The 17413-nt window shown below is 38.6% G+C and overlaps 2 protein-coding genes across 4 annotated transcripts in view; one reads left to right on the top strand and one right to left on the bottom strand.

Moving 5' to 3' along the window:
- Positions 1–1023: 1023 nt before the first annotated feature.
- gpr151 (G protein-coupled receptor 151) lies at positions 1024–3336 on the top strand. The gene has a single exon (XM_002935277.5). It carries the CDS (start codon positions 1480–1482, stop codon positions 2740–2742), a length of 1263 nt encoding a protein of 420 aa, XP_002935323.2. The 5' UTR covers positions 1024–1479; the 3' UTR covers positions 2743–3336.
- A 3604-nt stretch (positions 3337–6940) lies between these two features.
- The window catches only part of tcerg1 (transcription elongation regulator 1), a 29138-nt gene continuing 18665 nt past the window's right edge, over positions 6941–17413 (bottom strand). For all 3 annotated transcript variants that reach the window (XM_018092199.2, XM_002935268.5, XM_002935269.5), the window contains 8 exons: positions 16765–16883; positions 15255–15405; positions 11292–11456; positions 10809–10991; positions 10540–10719; positions 10004–10087; positions 8090–8190; positions 6941–7964 (listed from right to left, as the gene is read on the bottom strand). In XM_018092199.2, the coding sequence (XP_017947688.1) occupies positions 7763–7964; positions 8090–8190; positions 10004–10087; positions 10540–10719; positions 10809–10991; positions 11292–11456; positions 15255–15405; positions 16765–16883 (1185 nt within the window). In that variant the 3' untranslated portion in view covers positions 6941–7762. The remainder of the gene's footprint in view (positions 7965–8089; positions 8191–10003; positions 10088–10539; positions 10720–10808; positions 10992–11291; positions 11457–15254; positions 15406–16764; positions 16884–17413) is intronic.

Genomic DNA, 17413 nt, shown 5'->3' with positions numbered 1-17413 from the left:
TGCCTTTATTATTGATTTAAGGTAGTCAGGTAAAGACAGACAATATAAATATATCTAGCTAGACAGCCAGCCTTAAAGATGAGGTAGGTAATTGATGATAGATGGATAGATAGATAGATGATAGATAGATAGATAGATAGATAGATAGATAGATAGATGATAGATAGATAGAAAGAAAGATATATAGATGATAGATAGATAGATAGATAGATAGATAGATAGATAGATGATAGATAGATAGATAGATAGATAGATAGATATATAGATGATAGATAGATAGATAGATAGATAGATAGATAGATAGATGATAGATAGATAGATAGATGATAGATAGATAGATAGATAGATAGATAGATAGATAGATAGATAGATAGATAGATAAATAGATGGTAGATAGATAGATAACTAGATTGATGATGGATAGATAGAAATATAGATAGATCGATGATAGATAGATAATTAGATACATAGATAGATAGATAAATAGTTAGATAGATAGATAGATAATTGGGTACTTAAATAGATACATAGATAAATGATGATAGATAGATGATAGATAGATAGATAGATAGATAGATAGATAGATAGATAGATAGATAGATAGATAGGTAGATAGATAGATAGATGATAGATAGATAGATAGATAATAGATAGATAGATGATAGATACTTAGATAGATAAATAGATACATAGATGGATAGATAGATAGATAAATAGATAGATGATAGATAGATATATGATAGATAGATATATGATCGATAGATAGATAGATAGATAGATAGATAGATAGAAAGATAGATAGATGATAGATAAGATAGATAGATAGATAGATAGATAGATAATTAGATACATAGATAGATAAATAGATAGATAGATAGTTAGATACATAGATAGATAAATAGTTAGATAGATAGATAGATAGATAGATAGATAATAGATAGATAAATAGATACATAGATAGATGATTGATAGATAGATAGATAGATAGATAGATAGATGGATGATAGATAGATGATAGATAGATGATAGACAGACATATGGCTTATACAGATGGTAGCTAGCTAGACAGGCTTCAGTGATTTAGCCACACAATAGTGACAGAGAGGGACAGACAGACAGAAGGATGTATGAGAAAGAGACGCAGCAGCACATTGCTATTGCCCCCAGGCGTGTTAGTTACAGGCTGCAGGAGAGTTACTGGGATCCCCCACCCCCAGTATAAAGCAAGCTACTATGAGTGTGTGTGAGTGGAAGCTAAAGGCACTGTGTGGCACAGTATGTGAGTAATCAGCTCGGCGTGGGGTGAAGCCTAATAATTAGACTTGCTAATAAGAAGCGACCAATAGGCTGTGGCGTGCAGCTGCCAGTCACACGTGTGTGCATAAAAGGACATTCCTCTGCCAGAGTCTTAAATGCCCTCCCCAGCAGCCCCTCAGTGCTCTGCCTGTGCTGTGGGGTTACCCACCTGAGGAAAGGACTATGGATAAAGTGGGAGGCAACTTCAGCACCACCAACAGCTCCCTGGCCAAGCCGCCTCTCTATGCCGGGGGGCTGCAGCCGCTGGACTCGGCCGAGTGGTCCCTAGTGATCCCCACCTTCCTGGTTGCCATCTGCTTGACTGGAATCGCAGGGAACTTGTGTGTGATCGCAGTTCTGTTGCACAATGCAAGGAGAGCCAAGCCTTCCCTCATCCATTCTCTCATCCTGAACCTGTGTGTGTCCGACCTGCTGCTCCTCACCTTGTCCGTGCCCTTTAAAGTGGCCGCCTACACCAGGACCAGCTTGAGTTTCGGCTGGCTAGTTTGCAAGACGGCCGACTGGTTCACCCACGCCTGTATGTCCTCAAAAAGTATGACCATCGCCTCTGTGGCCAAAGCCTGCTTTATGTATGCCAGTAACCCTGCCAAGCAAGTGAATATCAAGCAACAGACTGTGTGTGCGGTCCTCTTATCCACCTGGCTGCTCTCTGCCCTCCTGCCTCTGCCTGAGTGGCTCTTCACCAGTAGCAAACAAGTCGATGGTTCCCCTGCCTGCATCATGGATATACCCCCACACGCCCAGGAGATGATGGCAATCTTTGTAAAGTTTTATCCTTTTATTGTCTACTGCGTCCCTTTTACTCTGGCTTCCTTCTATTTCTGGAGAGCTTATGGGCAATGCCGGCGCAGAGGCACCAAAACCCAAAACCTAAGGAACCAGATAAGATCGCGGAGACTTACTATAATGCTGATGAGTGTCACTATAACCTTTGCCATCATGTGGCTCCCTGAGTGGGTATCATGGCTCTGGCTTTGGCACCAGTCCCCAAGTGGTCCATCTCCACCCCAAGCTTTTAAGGTCTTGGCTCAGATCCTTATGTTTTCCCTCTCTTCTATAAACCCTCTGATCTTTCTGGTCATGTCGGATGAGTTCAAAGAAAGTTTTAAGGATGTCTGGAAACATTTGGCATCCAGGAAATCAATGGTAGCACATGGCATTCAAGATAAGGCAGCTGGGCACTGTGATATTCCCCCAGAGAGTCCTCCCTCGCCCCAGCCCAACACTAGCGCCGTTGAGGAGCAGTCTTGTTCCCAGCAAAACTTCGGAAGCCAGGAAAGTAAAGACAACCAAGTCCTGCCAGATGTAGAGCAGTTTTGGCATGAGAGAGAAACCCACTTGACTGACCAAGACAACGACCCTGTTCCCTGGGAGCACCAAGAGGAGCAGCCAGTCGGGTCTGGAAACCCAAGCTCTGCCAACTGAGCATGACTGGCATTCCATTATATGTTGTATTTGCTTGTATTCAGCTTGCTGACATGCTTGTTTCTATTTTGATAATCTAAATGACTTTATGTGATATAATATATGGGGTATAGGGAAATGTAGAGGGAAATTCTGGACTTTCCAGTTACCGGTTGTATATCAGTTCTAGATTGGAAAGCCTAAATGAATTCAGTTTCAATAGAAAGTGTTATTCCCATGTACAATCAGATGTAAGAAGGCACTTCCATAAGTCAAGTTGCCCTCATGTGAGTATATTCTTCTAACCCCTATTGTTGCTGCTGGGAAGCTGCATACAGTATAAGACCCTCTATAAGACACTGCAGCACCCACTAAACCCCCCTCCTGTGTACTATGTGCTGTATGGGGTGACTTTCAACAGTTTCATTGTTAAAAGTTCAACTCTGCATATTAAATTGTATTTGTTAAACACATGGATGTTTTATATGTGTATTTTCTGCCCAGTCTTATATGAAGCTGCTGATTATACAGAGAAAATGCTTCAGGTAAAATCATTTCAAATAAAATTTATATCAATTTAAAATAAATGAAGGTCCATTACTTATTCACTATATATATATATATATATATATATATATATAAAAACACTGGTAGGCAGCAGGCACTCTCGTCAGATCCAAACAAAAGTATGCCTGGGTGCAGTAAAAAAATGTTATAGCACAAAAGAAATAAATGCCGCACTCACAGGACTTACTGGAAAAATAAAGAAAGCTTTTATTGTGAACGCACGTCAATCTAACGTTTCGGCCGTATCCACAGCCTTTCTCAAAGTGAATACAATTGTTGCAAACCCTCTCTTAAACCCAAATTGGCGCCAAAAAGTAGCTGATGACGTCACACCCAGTGCCCCCAATCGCCCCCTACCAATATTGTTTGTAAAAACCACCACAAACATGTACAATAAACTTAAATTGAATTAAAAAGATTTAAATTGAATTCGTTAGTGATTTTTAATTCAATTTAAGTTTATTGTACATGTTTGTGGTGGTTTTTACAAACAATATTGGTAGGGGGCGATTGGGGGCACTGGGTGTGACGTCATCAGCTACTTTTTGGCGCCAATTTGGGTTTAAGAGAGGGTTTGCAACAATTGTATTCACTTTGAGAAAGGCTGTGGATACGGCCGAAACGTTAGATTGACGTGCGTTCACAATAAAAGCTTTCTTTATTTTTCCAGTAAGTCCTGTGAGTGCGGCATTTATTTCTTTTGTGCTATATATATATATATATATACACACCCTTCCTGCGGGCAGCATGGGGCACCAACATACAGTGCAGCTTCTGTGTAGTCTCTGTTATTCATCCATTTCATGCCCCTTACCATGAAGAAGACAGACCAATGACCCAATGGTCAGGTTATGGTACCGTGTGTGGGAATGCATGGGAAAATTCATATACATGCAGAAAATGTATTCATATTAAAGGAGAAGTTGACTTAGAGAATGCGATTCTGAGACAATTTTCCGATGGTTGTTTGGTTGCTAAGGTCCAATTTAACCTAGCATCCAGGTTTAAATAAGAAACAGGAATATAAATAGATGAAAGCCTAAATAGAAAGATAATAAGTAACAATGACAATAAGACTGTAGAAATCGTTTTTTTGGGGCTGGCTCAGCAAAAAGCCTGAAAGGAGGCAAATAATTCAAAATCTATAACAAAAATAATGAAGACCAATTGAAAAGGTGCTACTAGGCCATTCTATAACATATTAAATGTTAACCTAAAGGTAAACCACACCTTTAAGCTCCATTAAAGGAACAGTAACAGCAAAATATGAAAGTGTATAAAAGGAATTACAGTATAATGTAAGAGAGAAAGCCCCATTTTATTCTACAAGGGTTATCTGCTATGTAACCTGTGCCTTTTCTCCAGCTTTAATGGCTGCCCCAATGGCTCCACAGCAGGGTATTTATATAAACTATAGCAGGGTCTCTGAGGCAAATACACCAGTGCATTCATTTTGTGGTGTTTGTTTCCCCTCTCTGTGCTAGGTTAAAAACAAGGCCCAGAGGTTTTAGGAAACCAACTGGGCCTGAAGCAGCAGGCAATGTATTGGACCAATAATGAATAGCTTTGTCACCCTATACTTTAGGCACCCGCACACGGATTGGATGGGACAGAGGTTGAGTCACTGCCAATAGCTGGATATACACAAGCCATATGAATATACAGGGATATAATATTGCTTTATGCAGTGATGTGCATAAGGGGGAATATCTTACACTTATTTGAGTTGACTGTAATAGTGGCATTATTAATGGCACCGGCCCATGGGGAAACTGTCCGATAGCTGCGCCAGCATTTCCCATCTCATTCCAGTCTCCCCTAGCGCAGATTTTTATTCACACATGTGCAATAGAGTCAAACTGTACCATGTGCCAATGACTGCAATGTATATAAATGCTGGCACAGAAAGCTCTGAAGTATGGGAAGGCCATCTCTCATAGACTTAATAGAATAATTCAAATCTGTAAAATATATTTCCTTTTTCTCTGTAATAATAAAACAGTACTTTGTACTTAAACCCAACTAAGATATAACGAATCCTTACTAGCAAACCAATTCTAGTGGGTTTATTTGTTTAAATTATTTAGTAGACATAAAGGTATGGAGATCCAAATTACGGAAAGATCCCTCATCCAGAAAATACCAGGTCCCGAGCATTCTGGATAACAGGTTGTGTGTGTGTATGTATTATATATACTGTATATACACACACTTATGTGGCTGTAATGTTTATGCTTGTGCATATAACAAAGGTTCACTGACAGGCACCTATGAAATATTTATATGCAATGTTGTTTTTATCATTTTCTCTCCCCTGTAGTATAATTAGTCGCTACTTACAGTCTCAATAAAGTGGGTTTGTCACTGTGACTAATGTGTGATGTTTCCCTGTTCATTTCCAAGGCTTACCGTGGCTCTGCTTGCATTCAGCATGGCTGATTTTACATTAATATTTTTATAACATTTTCGAAGATCCAAATTAAGGAAAGATCCCTTACCAGATAAGACCAGGACCAAAGCATTCTGGATAATACCTGTACTGTATTTAAATAACCCCTCACACTATACTGTCTACTACAGAGTACCCCCTCCATTAAGCCATACCCAGGCAGGCCTTAAATCGAGGCAGCTCCGTTCTGCAGGTCTGTACTGATGGGAGCAAATCTGGACATTTTTATTATGTCCAGCACAGGTATCCACATAAACCTGCATTGCATGGCAAAAGTAATCACTCAGGGACACAGAGCATGTCTCCTCATTTCCCAGGTTTCGGAAATGAAGAATTTAGCCACTGGCATTTCTGTAGATTGCATGAACAAGTTTACGTTTGCCCTATAAGTATGTGGACATGAGCATTTTGTTATAAAGTGTCATTGGTGTACTGTGGTGCTTTCTAACGCCAGGGTAGGAAAGATCATATAAAACTTTATTGTAGTAATTCTTAACCTATGGATCAGGACCCATATTTGTGTTTCCTTGGGTGGATCTTCAGTGATAATTACATAAGGTGTACAATTAATTCTACACTAATTTGGATCAGGAAGCCGAGTGTCATCCTTAATTTGGTTCCCCCAATAAAAAGGTAAAGAAGCCGTATTTACTTGTATACTTCTTGGGTATCATTTAGCACATAAATAAAGTGTGGCATCCCCATGACACCTCTGTATCCCAGAACATATCATATTTGTGTAGAAACATCAATGTCCTAGTTGTACTGACATTTATGCGAATATGTATGGGCCTAGTGTTATGCAACTGACAGCTGGCCCCGTAGGCAGAATATCTAGATACTGTCTGACATGGCTACTATATGGGTGGCTAAATAGTACTAATCCTACAGCTGTGAATAATTCAGGATCTGCTGATGTCCCATCCATGTGCCAAGATGATCATATTTTCAGGCTGACCGGAGTATGCTGAAAATGGCATCAGAGCAGACTGCCCGACTCACTATTAAAACTGCCACACAGAGTTCATAGAAGCTCCCATGGCCTAATTATCTACTGTCTAACCAAATCTGTGCATGGAACAAATGCCCTTCCAGAAATAACATTTCAGTACAAAGCTGGGTCCATAAATGCCATATTTTTTAATGCAATAAAATCCTAAATTACTACTTCATATTATAGAAAAAACAAAGTACAATTTCATGTATGTATAAAAAGATTTATTGTAGTTCAATTACATAAACTGAACAAATCCAACATTTCAAAATTAAACTTTAGAAACACAAGTTTAACATTCAAAATGGAGCATACAGTTTTACACGAACTACCCTGAAGGATAATTCCCCCTCAATTCCAAAATCAGAACCAAAAAAAAAAAAAAAAAAATGAAGATCACTTAATGGTTTAACAAAAGACTGCGGAAGAAAAAAAATAAAACATTTTTACAGAATTTGATACCCGGGCTGTGCGGTACCAACAGACGAAGGCCTCATTCTACCATCTGTACTAACCGACACGTTCTGGAGCAAAGCCCAATTAGCATTCAGAAGTGGTTTCAAATTAGGCTTGTGACTAAAGTTATGTCTGACTACGTCGGGGGAACAAGGTGCTGCTCGCCCACCCTGCTGTTGGAAATGCTTAGCAAATTCATTCTTTGTACATCCCATTTTTTTTTTTTTACTCTTTCATGGCTCAACCGTGAAAATGACAAGGCATTTGTTGAAGGATGACAGTAAACCATTTTTGACTGTAGGTGAAGGAGCTGCTATCAGTCTGTACATGAAAATCTAGGACAAAGTTGTGACAAGACGTAAGGAGAACATTGGTGGAAAAAAACCTGATACCTTGGTTTCGCAGACACCAGATTGCTGTTGCAGAGTGTTGCACAGATACAAGTTCTCTGTTCAGAAAAGCAGCTTCTGTGGTTGCTTGTAGTAAAGTGACACTGACGATTAAAAGAAAAATCTCCCCGGTGGCTCATGCAGTCGGTATGAATGAAGGGATACCCGTCTGATTAAAATACTTCATCACTTGGTGGATCTTCTCGCAGGTTCTGAGGCTGTGGGGGGTGGGGGCGGTCCGCGTCTGTCCAGGTCGTCTACATAAGACATAATGAGCTTCCGTCTCTCCTCAGGAATGCAGTCAAGTACTAGGTATCGTTTGTCATTTTGCAAAATTTTCTCTACATCCTTCAAGTGTTGGTCGGATTCCTGTAGAAATTTCTTCGATCTTCAAATAAAGACAAAAAATGTTAAGTCTATTTTTAGACAAATAATAAGCATATCAAATTAACAGATCCATTCTCAATTAAGAGTACACTCAGGAAAAAAAAAAAAGAGAACTTGATAACCAACCTGTATGTAATGAATTTTGTTTCCTTCAGTAGAGTTCTAAAGTCTGCTTTAGCAGTGATGTGTTTATCTCTAATATATTCCTCAAACTCCCTTTGTTTTTTCTGTTAAAAGAAACATGAAATCAAATGTTACAAGCAAAATGTATGGAGTGTAGAACAAGTCAACATGGCAGCTTCAACTGTGGCCCCTATGACAGTATACATATGGAAATACTAGGCTGTAATTGAGAAAAGGCAATCACAGAGGGTCTCTGATCTTCCATAATTACTGCAACTATCCGCTCAGCAGACCTAACCATAGCACTTGGGTATAAGCTAAAACACTCACATAAGCTTGGAACCATAACAGGAAACCAGAACTACATTCGTACGTGATTATTGCACATGGTACCACTGTCACCATTTCCTCTCAGAACTGCACCTATGTACCAAAATCAGATTAACTGAAATTATTTTGTCCCTATTCAGCTGTAGGTCTGCATTTATCTCAGTTGTAATACTCAGCTAGGTACTACACTGTTCTCTAAGGGGCGTATTTATTAATACTGGAGACAAACATCAGCAACCAATCAGCAATTAGATTGGCCACATCACTTCTGATATTTGTTAAAAAATAAACCCCCTAGATGTAGTGCTGACTCAGGAATTGGCATGGATTTGGGAATGTCTTGTGTGCAATTTTGTTCCCCCCAATCCCATTTAGATTACTGCAATCTCCTACTAACCGGCCTCCCAGACTCCCACCTCTCTCCCCTGCAATCAATCTTAAACTCTGCTGCCAGGATCCTCCTGCTCTCTCCTGAGAGGGAACCTGCTCAGCCCCAAGTGATATCTTTGGCATGGCTGCCCATTAAGCAAAGGATAGCTTACACAAACCATCTGCTTACATTCAAAGCCCTTCACTCCTCTGCTCCTCACTGAATTTCTTTACTGGTCTCCCTGTGCATTCCTGGTCATCTCCTGGTTGAGCCTGTTTTTTTTTTACCATCCACACCCACTGCTCTCTGGTCTCAAACCTTTCTAACTCACTGCCACTTACTTTTGGAACTCTATCCATGAATTCTTCCATAGGGAAAAACACAGATTTTAACTTATGGAGCACTAAAACATTTTGTCTAGTCCTGTGCTTAAGAGCAAATTCCCATAGCTTGTGCACTCTTGCCTTCCAATTGTGCCTGTATGTTACCCAATCACTTAGATTGTAAGCTCTACGGGGCAGGGACCTCCCTTCTACTGTGTCTCATACCACACCTATGGCATTTTATCGGAGTATTATTTATTATTATTTATTGTATTTATTATACTACTTGTCCTCCCTACGTGTAATCTTGCATATCCAGGATTCGGTTCAGTATTTGGCCAAATCCATGGTCCTGGCCGAAACAAATCCAAAAAAATCACATGACTTTTTGTCATGTTAACACGGAAGTGAAAGATGTTTTAACCCTTCCAAATCCTAATTAGCATATGCTAATTAGGATTAATTTCAGGATTCAGCCAAATCCCTTACGGTGGATTTGGGGGTAAACAGCCGGTAAGCAGCACAACATCAGCACAAGATAATACCTGGGTGCCAGTGCAGTACTGTAATAGACATTTTCACAGGTAGTGACAGCACTTGCAGGAATTTGTACACAAGATCAAGTGAAAATAAAAAAATGTTTACTCAGTCCAACGTTTGTTTCTAATTGGAATAATTGGAATAAGTAATACTTCTAGGTAGGTAAGCAAATAAACATATCCCTTACACTGTTTTGTAAAGGGGAATAACCAGATGAGGAATGTTAAGCACACTGAATAAAAGATAACCCTGCTATTGTTTATAATAAAAAAAAAACGAAATAAATGGAAGCCAAACAAACTGGGGAAAAACATAATGCAAGAAAGAAATGAAAGTTAGAGAGGGAACCCTTACCCGGTCACTTGAAGAAAATTTAATGCAGCGTGGATCATCCTTTATAATCTTCTTAACCTCTTTCCAAGTGGATGTTAAAGTAATCTAAAACACATCATTTTACACACAGTAAATAATCAGTTTAATAACACCCTCAGGTGTATTAGTTATATACTGCCGTATATTTATTTCACTTAGAAACCACAATAACATACTGTATAGTATTAAGAGATTTCTGCAGATGGGCATGTCGTAGAAACAGGGCACATGAAGTCTACACATAGTAAGGTATCACACTTTTTGGATGGGGGGAAGCAATACTCTGTCAACGGAAGGATCTGGAAAGGGATGACAGTGGCCCTTAAACTGCCATGCTAGGACTCGGGTAAACACAACAAATCAGTAAAACTACAGAAGAACTAAGACACACTGCAATTTTATGATCCTTAGCTTGCAGCAAGAAAAAAAAATCTAAGGATCTGCAACAGCCACAGTTCTGTGGGATCTGTTTCCCTGATACAGGAAAATAATGCACACATTTTATCAGTACGACTTACAGCACATGTTTCATCCAACAGCTGTCTAAACTGTTCTCGTTTCTTTTTAGTAAGCGCCTCAATGTGTTCACTAAAAAGTTTCTCCTTCTCTTCCCTTTCCAGCAAGGAACCAGATTCCCATCTGTGGTCTTTCCTCAATGTCCTTCTTGTATCAGACCATGAAACATCAGATGACCGCACCTAAAAAACAATCAAATGCCAAAAATGAATTCCCATGAAATGCACCCACCAATCAGTGCAGAGTGATCAAATAACTAACAAGCCATTACCATATCCGACAAAAGGGCTTTAAAATTCTGGATTGCTTCTTCTCGCTTGTGCTGTTCTCGTTCTCTGTCAATTTCCTTGGTTTGCTCTGAGCGAGCTTTCTGCACTTCCCGCTCTCTTTCACGTAAACTTGCCTCAATGCGAGCTTGTCTTTCCAGCTCTTTCTCCTTTTCTGTATCTAAATTCTGGTATTTAGAATAAAATGGAAGATACTTATTTTCATGAAAAAGTCCAAAAATCCAGACTGGTATTAAAGGATTAAATAAGACCATCAGGCACAACTTGTCAATTCTGTCAGGTACAACCTGACAAGGCTGAGTCTCAACAAACCTCAAAACCCAGGTGAATAAATATAAAACCATGCTGTTTTAATGTCCACATAAAATGGCATACATACTGGCTGTAATAAATAGGAAAAAACATTTATGAAGGATTATTTTGTTAAAAATGGGATGAACAGCTATTTACATGATAACCTAACATACCTTTACAATCTTTTCTATATACAGTTTAAAGAGCTCTTCTCTTGCCGCTGAACTTTCCACTGCTTTGTAACGGAGATCATTCTCTATCTTGTCCTTGATTTTGCTCCATCGAGACTGTCCGTCTAAATGAAGGCTGGATAACAAGTCAAAGAAGTCCGATCGGACCTATATTTGATAAAATGGTTAAATTATAAGCGTGCTGATACTTGTACTGCTGGGAGAGAAGTAGTGCTTTCCTAATAAAGCAAGAAAACTGCTTCCTGCAATATTCATGTTTTGCACCATTCATGGCTTACATACTGGAAACATTTCTAATTAGGCAAGGGCACTACTTCCCTACTACTGTTATATGTGCCTACAAAACAGTATGAGGTATTGTTAAATGTTTAAAAATAAGTTAGTAGGAACCAATACTGTACACAATGCTAACCAACCTGGCTTTTCATTCTAAATACAGCTATGGTTCTATTGTCTAGAAACCAGTAAGCCAGAAAGCTCTGAAAAACAGGACTGACATTTTCTATAGTTCCCAAACCACTCTCTATTTTGAATGTATAAGCTTTTTCTCTGTAATAAAACAACACTTTATACTTCATAACTAAATTAAATCCATAGTGATGGCAAATAAAAACTGTTCGTTCAGGCTGATGGCAGATGTGGCGTAGGGCGGATATTTTTGGCAATTTAAAAACTGTTGCCGAATAGGGATGCACAGAATCCTGGATTTGGTTCGGGATTTGGGCCGAATCCAGCTTTTGATGGATTCGGTTTCGGCTGAATCAATAGCCCCGGCCGAACCTGATGTTAATTAGCATAAATTAACATATGCTAATTAACATTCAGAAAGGGTTACATTTTAGGGGGGTTTTGCCGTGTGCGGGGTTAATTCCTAATTAGGATTCAGAACAATCCATCAGGGTGGGTTTGGTGCATCCCTAGTTTATAACATGTATAAATGTTTACGTAGCACTGATGCACCATGCTGCACTACAGTACAGAAATGCCAAAAGACTACTCAAGAGACAAAAACAAAAGTCAAAAATGAAAAACACACTGGTTACAGATCATTAACTAGAGCTTGCTGGTAACCATAACCCTTTTTTTTATTTGTAATTGTCATGTAAAGTTCCACCTATGGACCCAATCATCAATATATATCAAGGATACATCAGAACATGCCCCAAGCACCTTCTGAAGCCACCCTAAAGAATTTCACACTTTTCTCTCCAAGTAGAAACAGATCCCAGCATATGGGTTTTAACTAACTGCCCACATAAAGACATAAAAGGGACATCTGGCACTGGGCATCAAATGAACAAGGTGTATACAACTCTCCACTAGAGTAGATCCTACTAGACAAGGAGGGGGGGGGCACAACATAACTGTTATAAGAAACTTAGGAATTGGGCTTAAACATATACCTTAAAAGGACAGTACACACCTAAAAATCCCACTGCTAAAAATAATCACAATATACAGTATAGGACTTTGCTAAAATGACATTCTGCCTAGTTGCAGGATGGCATTGCAGGGAGATTAGTCACCCACCACAATGGAGATTTGTCGCGCAACGAATAATCTGCCACTGCCCTTATAAACAGAGCAATTAGTTCAGAGTTCCCACTGCCTTTTAAACAAACAAACCTCCCTAATATCTAAGCAGCAGACTTTAGGGCAATAACACATGAGATGTCACCCTGTGATTAATCTCCTCTAGTGGTAGCGACTAAACTAAGTCGCCTGAAGTTTCACTGCAAGGCAACTTCAGAAAGCCAAAGCGACACTTGTTCCTACCGGCAATTTACATTGCCTTCGGTAGGAAAGCAGTTGCCACTGCCTCTGCTTTTGAAGTTCTTTGGGACCAAAAATGACAGTAAAGAAAGTACTAAAGTGAAACTGGCTTCATATTCTTATTTAATTTCAGAAAAAAAAAAAAAAAAAAAGATATTTCTTAATAAAAACAATAGGCAAAGAGTATGTTAAACACAAGTGCTATTCAATGAGCTGGTGTTAAAAAGGGTCTATACTGTGCCTTTAATGTTGTTTAGCTGCCTACAATGCCTGCTGTCTACTTAGAATTAAATTAGAAGTGGAAACAAGTCCATATTTGCAGACTCTTTTTAAGGACTGGACAGATGGAAACAGCACTAGTGGGTTGCCCCAAGCTCATTTGAGAACCACTGTTTTGATTGTAAAATCTCCCCTCTTTCTGTACATATTCCCCTCCCCATAGCACTTTATTTGTTTGTGTACATGCCTAATACACAAAAAGAAGCAGCTGTGCACAGCTGGACATAAAAGGCATCACATATCTGCTTTTCCTTTGTGCCAGTAAAAAAGGAATTATTGAACAGAGAATTCCCCACTGACCTTAAAAGGATAAATAAGGAGCATCCAATCCTAATAATGACTCTAGTGTTGTGATGCCACCATACCTAATGAGCTCTAGTATCAATATTTCAGTAGAGAATACCTGTATAAAACAGGACATAAGCTGTAAAGTAATGCCCAAAAAATATCTGTCTTATATTATTGCATTGGGTTGACCTGCTCTTACCCACGATATAATGATATAAAGGGGAAAAGACGGCCTAGGAACAACGAGGGAGAGACATTTTATGTAGTATTACGCAAGCTCATTTTTAAAGGCAAATCTAAGATGTTTATGGTCTAGGCTGTTATGGATTTGGGAGGTATTCCCCCTTACCTTGCTTTCAAGTAAAGAGGGACTAAGGTAACTGCTTTCATTTGCTGACAGTAACTCTAATATCTGAAAGGTTCTCCACTGGAGAGCTGTGGCTCACACCGCTGGATTCTCATTTAAGTGACATTTAAATCCATTCATTTTTAATACATAACCTTTCTTCAGATGAGCGGTCATTTAAACCTAAAAGAAGTGTTTACTTAATGATCAGAAAGCGCTAAAATGTTACCTTCAAAAATTGTATATGGGGGATGTTTGAAAATTAGCGAGTTTCGCCCACAAAAAGAATTTCTGAGTTGTAGCTTCTACTGAAACAGTTGGGGACACCTTTTGTCTCAGTTATGGAACTGTATTAACTAGGAGCTCAGAAATCTGAAAGAAACGGTAATGTCATCTCAATGCCTGCACATATATATTTATTAATTATTTTAACATTTGAATAGCTGTTAGTAGCCATTATACAGCAGGTCTGCTTTGTGAAATTTGGAAAGTGCTGCCTTAGTAGTTTGCATTTTTTGTGGTTACCTTCACAAATATGAAGTCCCACATAAATTGTGTCAAATCACTTGCAGTTACAGGGGTTTGTTGGCCACTAGAATAATATTTTTAAAGTGATTGTTCCTTATAAGAGTCCTAAGCAAGACCACAACTGTTTATAATGGGAAGCATTATACAATTTTTGGCATTTTTGTCCAGAAGTAAAATTGCAAAAACAAATCAGATAATTTTGCTCCAGCTGTGAGTGCAAAGATGCTGTTTACTCTGACCTCATCGTCATGGAACATTGATGTTTGACTAAACAAAATATATTGGCTAGAGGCACTCTACCTGTTGCAGTACAATGCCCACTATCACACACCAGACAGCCACTCAAAAGCTGCACAACACCAATGTAATTTTTTTATTCTCCTAATGTGTTTCGGTCTTTATAGTAATATGCAATGCAATGGTGAATCATCCCTTACATAAAGGAAATGTATACTTTAAATCTAGTGTTCAATTTACCTGGGCAAGCTATCATTTAAACAGCAACATGGGAGGTGAAAGCAACTGGAAGTTCCCCATGAAGAGATCACCATGCAGAGTGGGAAAACCTAGTGCAATTAGCAGTGCTGCCTTGCCAGAGTAATTAGTGTAGTGTAGATAAAGCTGGCATGAAGCTTCTGGTAGGAATCACGCACATAACTGTTTATGTTTAACAGGGCGTTTTCCAGCATACTGGTCTTGCACTAGCTTGCCTTTAGTTGTATATACTGTACCTTCTCTCCTTTGTTCTTGGAATCTTCTTTTTCCTTCTTCCTTGCTGCAACCATGTACTCATTAAATAAGGTTTCACGATCTTTCATTTTTTCAATGGCTTTGAACCGAGCATCTTTGGCATGTTTTCCTGCAAATTCACTAAAGGTAGATCTGAAATGAAAGGCATTCAGTTCAGTATTAACAGCAAAACAATAAAAAATAAACAGCACCTCACCTCACATTTAAGATAACTTTTAGAATGTTACCAATGTCCTAATGCAATTTTTCAACTGGTCTTCTTTTCTTCAAAACCCTAAAGTCTTTCCAGGCTACACTTATTGTTATGGGCTCTTTTTATTGCTTATCTTTCTATTCAGGCCCTCTTCTAGTTTAAAGTGTATAAAAGTAACCAAAATATAATGTGCTGCTGCCCTGCACTGGTAAAAGTTGTGTGTTTACTTCAGAAACCGTACTATAATTTATATAAATAAGCTGCTATGTAGCCATGGAGGCAGCCATTCAAAGGAGAAAAGGCACAGGCACATAGCAGATAACAGATAAAACACTATTGTATTCTACAGAACTTGTCTGTTATCTGCTATGTAACCTGTGCCTTTTCTCCTTTTTTCCAGCTTGAATGGCTGCCCCCATGGCTACACAGCAGCTTATTATATAAATTATAGTAGTGTTACTGTAGCAAACACACCAGTTTTAGCAGTGCAGGGCAACAGTGCATTATATTTTTATTAATTTAAAGCTCTTTCATTTTTTGGTGTTACTGTTCCTTTAACTCGGACCCTAGCAACAAGATTGAAAAACCCCCAAAAATACAAAATAAAGTCCAAATACAAACATCTCTGTCTACATCATGCTAAATAATTTAAAGTGAACCATATTATTAAAATTAGCCAAGGCTTCATAAATAAGCAAACATTGTTTAGATTATATAAACACACCACATTTTGCTTTTTTAAAGAGGTTCAGAGGAACCGTAGTTATAGCTTATTTAGAGAAAAGTTGATCAAAAAGCCTAGTTTTACAAGCTGGCTGCTTTCACAGATTCCCCATGAAGAGATGGATAGCTACTTGTTTTAGGGTTGTATTAAACATTTGATTTTCAGCCAAGGTTTTAATTCACACATAAGTATTCAGATTATGCTGCAGTTAATCTTCTGAGCAGTTTTCCTCTACAGCCTTCAAAGGGCATTTTCAGTGAAATGGCCTGCTGTTTAAAGATTGCTAAAGCCAGCATAAGGAAATTTGGACTTTCCAGGTAAATGAATTCAATGAGATTTATGTAACTGTAAAACTAAAGTTAAGGAAGTACATGGAATTTGAAATATTTACAAGCTTAAGGAGCTGCCTCCTAGAGAAACTCTAAATGGCTTATGGTAAGAACAGGCATTAAACTGATCCTGTAACATCACTGCGTAACTCACACAATGGAATTAATCTGCAAAATAAGTCATTTTAGAGTTCAGTTTTGTAAAATGTCATTTCCTAAAACATGGATGATCAAAAATGACTAACCTTGCGTTAATCTTGCCATCCTCCATCATTTTCTTAAAATCCTCCTTAGCTTGCATAATCTTGTTTTTCTTCTCTCTGCGCTCCTCTTCTGCCCTCGTTTTCACATACTGATCAAACACCTACAGAGATATCAATTGCTTTAGCTGTGAAATATTTGAGTATTGTGAAGAACACATCAGAGTTAAAGATTAGCAATTACTGTGAGGCTTAGAGACACAAATATAATGACTGCGCTGGTAGGAGGAATCAAATCCAAGCGCACTAATTGCTTTATGCAAGTCAGCTCTCCTAATGGACTAATTCTAACAGTTTCCAATGAGAAATTTGTAAAATTAAGACAACTACTATGTACAGAACTAAGTCGGTCCCCTGAAGTAAGCACAATGCAGAATGGCCCTTTTTCAAACAGCTATAAACAGATATGGATATATTAAGTGTTGATTTCTTTTTGTCTTTTTTCCCCCGGCTGATACAAAATGTAAAAGCCTTAAATTCTAACAAGCTGCCATTTTCTCATGCTTACTGGTCATAACCTTCCTTAGCAACTCTCATTACTCTTTATTTGTGTTATAATCCTAGCAGCTGCAGAGGGCATGGTAGAGGTAGCATGAAATTATATAATTGGAAGCCTACAATGTCAAACTGGGGA

This window comes from Xenopus tropicalis, chromosome 3 (assembly GCF_000004195.4).
Source record: "Xenopus tropicalis strain Nigerian chromosome 3, UCB_Xtro_10.0, whole genome shotgun sequence".
NCBI lineage: Eukaryota > Metazoa > Chordata > Amphibia > Anura > Pipidae > Xenopus > Xenopus tropicalis.
Note: the sequence above shows the minus strand (reverse complement) of the source record. Positions and strands in the feature narration are given on the sequence as shown.